The sequence below is a fragment of the Triticum aestivum genome, chromosome 7B (assembly GCF_018294505.1).
Source record: "Triticum aestivum cultivar Chinese Spring chromosome 7B, IWGSC CS RefSeq v2.1, whole genome shotgun sequence".
NCBI lineage: Eukaryota > Viridiplantae > Streptophyta > Magnoliopsida > Poales > Poaceae > Triticum > Triticum aestivum.
This window is the reverse complement of record NC_057813.1, coordinates 198,565,376-198,571,881: the sequence shown is the minus strand read 5'-3', so window position 1 is coordinate 198,571,881 and position 6,506 is coordinate 198,565,376. Positions and strand designations below refer to the sequence as shown.

The 6,506-nt window shown below is 47.1% G+C and overlaps 1 protein-coding gene across 2 annotated transcripts; it reads right to left on the bottom strand.

The window, feature by feature from the left end:
- Window positions 1-993: 993 nt before the first annotated feature.
- Window positions 994-4,779, bottom strand: LOC123161778 (putative pentatricopeptide repeat-containing protein At3g05240). 2 transcript variants are annotated; one of them, XM_044579590.1, is made up of 3 exons: window positions 2,945-4,779; window positions 1,866-2,037; window positions 994-1,226 (listed from the first exon to the last, which is right to left on the bottom strand). In XM_044579590.1, exon 1 carries the CDS (start codon window positions 4,587-4,589, stop codon window positions 3,075-3,077), a length of 1,515 nt encoding a protein of 504 aa, XP_044435525.1. In that variant the 5' UTR covers window positions 4,590-4,779; the 3' UTR covers window positions 994-1,226; window positions 1,866-2,037; window positions 2,945-3,074. The 2 variants fall into 2 exon arrangements, with proteins under 2 accessions (XP_044435525.1, XP_044435524.1); XM_044579589.1 differs by having other exon boundaries at window positions 1,866-2,070; window positions 2,945-4,705.
- Between the last annotated feature and the right edge of the window lie 1,727 nt (window positions 4,780-6,506).

Here is a 6,506-nt window from a genome sequence, read left to right as displayed (position 1 = left end):
TGATGCTTTGGAGAGGAGGCGGTCTCCTCCAGAGGAGTTAGCCGCTCTAGGATAAAAGTAAGGGAAAGGTGGGAAAAGGGTAAGAGAGAAGGTGGGAAACGAAGGAAGAAGAGATAAATGGGGAGAAAAGAATTGAGATGGGTCCACTAGGATGACATCTACCTATGCCTGCCTCCATTGGGTGAACAAAAGTGTGAATGATAGTTCTAATACTTTATGTTTAAACAAAGGCATGGAGCAGCATGAAGGTGATGCCTCCGTTGCTCATGCCCTTAGAAAACCAGGGATGATGCACTTTTTCAGAGAAGGAACTCATACATCTTCAATCCTAATACTTCTCTGATTCCTGCACAGGGAAGTACTGCTGCATCTGATCATATGATCACAGGGAACAAGATTTTTTTGGATGCCTCTTGGAAGAATTCCAAGACCCCAGGAAGATCTTCGCTGCCAGCCAGAGGTGTATTTCAAGCCAGTGCTAAGATAATGAATAATTCAAGCCATGGATCTGGCAGAAGCTGGAGCTTTGCACCTTCCTGCAGTTGTGGCTGCAAAGCTGGAAGTGCAGCGGCCCACGTTCCTCACAGACAACCACTCTGCTGAAATTTATTTGCTGCTCTCAAAGACATCACAGCTCCTCCCGCTCAAAAAAAAAAAGACATCACAGCTCCTTCTACTCGCTGGGACATCCCGCAGCACTTAGCAGGCTTCCATTGCAACTCCAAGCACTCTACTCCTGCCATCTTCCATATATCCAGAGTTTTAAATGGAGTTGCACACCATTGTGGTCATCAGGTTTGGAACCCTGTATCAGAACCTGTCTTTGAGTGCGTCAAACTAGCTCACAGGCAATCTAGCTGTCCTTTCATTCAGAAACTTGTTAATATACATTGTCCTGGGTTTTGTATTCATGATGTACAATGTGTCTCAGCTTACTTTGATATGAAATTTGGCGCCTTGTGTGGTCAAACTAAAAGAAGTTGACTTAAGAAAAACAGAGAACTTCAAATATATTTGGAGTGGAGGTAGTATAACTCAAGCATATGACGGAAAGATAAAAACTCAGCAATTTATCGACTACATACAGTAGCATGAACAGCATTAACTATTGAAACTGCAGTATCTCTTTCAAGCTAGCGCACCCGCCAATAACGGGCAAGACAGATATACCTATACAGTGGATCAGCCCATCATAAACCAACAGAAATCCACACTCTGCCGGAGAACTGCAAGATGAGGGTAAATACAAGCAAACAAAAGGGACATCACAGGATAAACTTGTGAAAGCATACGAAGAAAGTAAAGATTCGTTCAGAAATTGATCCAGAAGAATTTCAATTAAAAAGAAGGGTCTGAATTGGCAGAGACTAGGATTGGGGAGGATTAACATGCATGCACACTGGCTATTAGCGTCCTCACTTGCTTTAGCTCTGAGAGGTTACTTAACCGGCACACGGATGTAAGAATTTCTTTTATTCAAAACTGAGCAAGAAACTTTATTAACCATAAAACTGCTATTGTGCTTTATGTTGCTTATTCAATAAGGCGACATATAGGACCTTTAAGAAATGTGTTGTAGCCTAGTGATATGGACTTTGTGATTTGTCCCAACCAACAGGGGTTAACTCCTGACAGGAGTGATTAATTATGGTATCTCACGGTCATTTCTATCTTAATTAAAGTTCCATCGGGCTCCTCTGTTGGACTAATTTTAAGAAGTGTTCGGAAAATCTAGGACCTTGGGGTGAGAAATTACTACAGTAACAAGGCTTCAAAACAGATAAGTAAGACTAGTGTACAGCTCTACCAAGAACTACTGTACAAAACCAAACAATTTAGACCACAAGCAGTATGCAGAAACTCACCTGATTGTTCCAGTGTTGCTTCTACGTGTTTGACTGCATTCTTGGGGGCAATGAACCTTCCAATGTTGAAGATCTAATTGGAAGAAGTCCTCAGTTGCTATTGGTCGGCTAACCCACCATAGCTGACTGAAGAGGTTATGAAGGCCATGCTACCACCTTCAGCGTACCAGCACTGCCAATTAGCAAGTGTTCAGAGTCCTGACTCCTGAGTGCAATTAGGTTGGTCAAGACAGGCTAACAGTGCAGCACAGCACAGCTTAGCTTTTGTAACAAGTACACAATAATGTGGCATAACTTTCAGAGAAATTAAAGAGACAAGAGCCATGATTGTGTAAAAACATTTTCCCTTATAACTAACGTGTTTGGGAGCAATTACATGCTAGTACTCACCAGCTCACACCCTGAGTTGCTCAAGTCAAGCGAAAGGTGCTAGTACGACATCAATCTTAGCTTGAGCTATTCCAAGGCTCCAAGCTATGATACTTTCTGCTAGTGTTGGGTTTCAGTTACTTATGTCTTGCATGTCGTTTACTGCCGAAGTGCCCAATACTTTGCACACCTTGCAGGCTCAGTGTCTATCTGTTCAGATGCCCCTCTTTGAAAAGATTGTCCCGTTTAATTGTTAATATCCAAAATTGTTATGTTACACATGAAATATGACACTTCTTTTCTTGTTGCATTGAAACAACAGTGCATGATAAAAAAAAGTAGTTGCTAGAGTTTTAATACATCACATCTTCTGTTTTCTCCATTAAGGAAAAACTATATAACAAAAGCTTGTTTCCAGTTATGTATACGCAAAGTGTACAATTGATATCTAGGCTAGACAAAGAAGCCCTCAGAGCTGTGGAAGTATGCAGAGGCATTTTCTAAATTACTTAGGTGATTCCAGGCAACATATCAACCTCCAAGTAGACAGACATTCTGTAAACACCGACCTCTCAAAAATAACATTTTACCTATTTTGACCTTACCAAATCAAGTGCAGAATATAATACATAAAAAATGATCTAGCTTCAAAAAGGGAAAGGTAAGTACGAAAGTAAACAACTGGTAAGCACTTTAAGCTAGATGTTTACCTCTATGTCCACAAATAAAACTGGCAATTCAATTCAAACACATGGTCCAGACAGGAATGTACATGACTTTGATGTCACATTTCCACAACACGTCTTTCACAATATTCTCCCCCTCTCACTTCGATTGAATTCAGGAGCACAACATGTGCACTTCAGTGCCACTTGAGCCTATATTTTTCTTCAATCCCATCTGCCACATCAACCTCCTAGTTTGCTCGACCGCATGCCACCTACCAAGCTCTGCATATATGTTGGACATGACCACATAGGTTGCACTTAACTGAGGGTTAAGTTCAGCAAACCCCCTTCCTATCCTCTCAGCTACATCGGCCTTACCATGTATCTTGCAACCGTTCATCATACTTCCCCACATTCTAACACTGGGCTGAATAGGCATCAATTGCATCATCCTCTCAACCTCTCCTAAGTAACCTGCACGGCTCAACAGATCAATCATACATCCATAATGTTTAACCGTTGGTCTGATGCCGTAAAGATTCAGCATGGAGTCAAAATATTTCCTGCCTTCATCCACCATCCCTGCATGACTGCAAGCAGTAAGCACGCCTAAAAATGCAACATGGTCTGGAACAACGCCACCATACTCCATCTGCTTGAAGAGCTGCACTGCATCTCTGCCTTGGCCATGCTTCGCCAAACTGCTGATCATGCTTGTCCATGCCATCAAATCCTTCCCTTTGAAACAATGAAATATCTGGAGCGCGCTCTGTGCATTTCCTTTTTTTGAATACATATCCATTAGAGATGTGCAAACTGCAACATGTCGACAACAATTAGTCTTTTCCATGTATGCGTGAACCCCTCGGCTTAAGCCCGTATCTCCCTTCGATGTACAAGCACGCAGTATGCTCAGCCATGTCACCTTATCAGGCTTCATCCCAGCAGAATGCATAGCAGCAAAAGTTTCTAGAACCTTATCCGACCTTCCATGACGATTACAAACCTCAACCATTGCATTCCAGGACACCTCGTTTCTTTGAGGAATTGCATCGAACACTTGAGCTGCAACACTTAGACCACCACATGCAGCATACATATGGAGTACCGCCGTGGCAAGAGCAACATCGAGCAATACGGGCTCGACGCGCCAGCGCCGGAGCGTGTCGTGCACCCACCTCCCGCTCTCTATGTCGCCGCACTGCGCGCACGCCGCCATCACCTGCAGGACCGTGACACTATTAATTACCTCCTGCCCGCTCGCCACAGCCTCCCTGAATAGCGCGACCGCATCCCGCGCCTCCCCAGCCGCGGCGTGCCCAGCGATCATCGCCGTCCAGGTGACGACGTTGCGGTGGCGCGCGGCGTCGAACACCGCCCGTGCAGAGGCGGCGTCGGCGGCGGCTGCCGCGTAGGCGTGGACGAGGGAGGAAGTAACGTAGACGTCGGCGCCGTGGCCAGACTTGGCAAGCTGCGCGTGGAGGCACCGAAGGGCTCCGCCGGCGCGCGGTGGCGCTGCGGCGCGTGCCTGGGCGAGCGCCTTGAGGGCGAAGGGAAAGGTGAAGTGGTCCGGCGCGACTCCCGCGCGCAGCATAGCCCGGAAGGCCAGCAGGAGGCTGCGGTGGTCTACGGCGCGGCGGAGGAGGGCGTTGTAGAGGTAGGAGGGGGTGGTGGCGCGAGTCGCCATGGGCAACCTGCTCCAGCAGCTTGCATGAACGAATACTGTACTACCACCAACTGCGGCGCACGGCTGGATTTACCTCGCTAAATTTTATCCCAGCTCAAATTGTAAATCTTCGAGCATATTAATAGGATCGCCAATAAAAGATGCAAATTTAAAGATGTAAAACAGGAGATGTGAAAATCCACATCTCTAAAAGTGCTTTTTGCAAAAAGAGGCAACTCCAACGGAAGATGTATATCGAAAATGTAAAACAACAACTCTAATAGATGATGCAAATGGAGAATTAAAATTGTACTTCAACTAGTACTCAGGCGGTGGCGGTTGTGCAGGGCGGCAGGCGGGGCGGCGGGGTTGCGGGTAGAGTGGCGGACGACGGTGCGGGGCTGCGCCGGATCGAGCGGTGACGGGAGTGTGGTGCCGCGGGCGCGGCAACGGTGCGGGGATGCAGAGGGTGATGCGGGCGGGGCGGCAGCGTCGCGGGGATGCAGCCGGTGATGCGAGTAGGGCCGCGGCGGCGGAATCTAGTGGCGGCGGTGGAAAAACACCCGATTCGCGGCATGCGGTGGCGACTGGCGGTCAAAACCAGCGGCGGGAGTGTCAGAGGGGTCGGGCGGGCGACGGCAGCGAATTTGGGCGAATTCGGCCGGCGGCGGAGTTTGGCGGGCAGCGGGCGGTCGCGCGGAAGTGAAATGAACATCGGTTGATGGGTTGATGGGCGGTTGCGTTTTACATCTACAGATGAGGGAGATGCAAATTTGCAACTTGAAGTGTTGTATTTACATCTCCGGAAGGTGGAGATGCAATTTTTTTTATATCTATATCATCTGTTGAAAAGGGGGTTTTGAGTCTCGAAGATGCAAAAATTAGTTATTTTTACATCTGCATCTTCTATTAAACATGCTCTAAACATGAGAGTTAAAACAGTGTGTAGCTAACTCTCCAAACATACTAAACTTTACATGAAAGTCTCTATCCCTCGTCTTCTTCCTTCTTCCTTTTTCCTTCCATGCGGCCACCCTTGATTCCTAGATGGTAGATGATGTCCAGAAGCTAGCTAGGGTAGAGGACATGCAAAAGCAGTTTGATAGAGTATCATTGAGCGCAATGTATGCGTGCAAAAAAGGAGTCAAGAAAACCGAAAATTCGTTCACGGCCCAAGCTTTGGATAATTATTCATCTCATCGGGTTTCTCTACTCTTCATTCTCCGTGTGGTTTGATGGTATGGTCCAAACAACAATTCACCAGAATAGGCGATGTCGACCCACAATCATATAGGAGCTCATATGTGCGTGCTTTCGTTGGTCTGTACTGTGTTGTGATGCTCCGCCCAGTGGCGAAGGACCAATAGGGCAAGGGTTGGCGGCTGCCCTACCTTGATTTGTCCCATGCAGGTAGGGTGCAAGGCAGCGCATCAGCTCGGTGGAGTTGCTGGTGGCGAGTAACCAAAGCCTACACTACCAACTTTTGTCCGTCCTCCGCCACTGGCTCCGCCCATGGTCAGGGATGGAGGGGAGGAGTGAGGCCCTGGAGGGGATGACGGGGAGTAGCATGATAGTGGCAGGGGACAACATGGAGTAGCGTGGCAGTTGCTTGGGACAATGATAATTCAAAGGAAAGTTTGTCAGAATATCGTTAGATTCTCACCGGAATTTGGTGGACGGAGATCAGCTAGGCTGCATGGTGGCCATCAAAGGCAAGGAACGCAACGACGGCGGCACGATCATGGAGGCGACTGAGCATGAGAGAGGCGGACGAGTGGATCTTTTGCTAAGACTTGCATTCACGCTCTCAAATTTGAGAGGCGGCCAACGTATCTCATCAAATATTTAGGGGTTAAAGGTTTGGAGAATCAATTATGTGTGGCTTAAATCCTAGAAAGGGAATCTTTCGACGAGTTAAGATCTTTTAGGAGCTTGGTT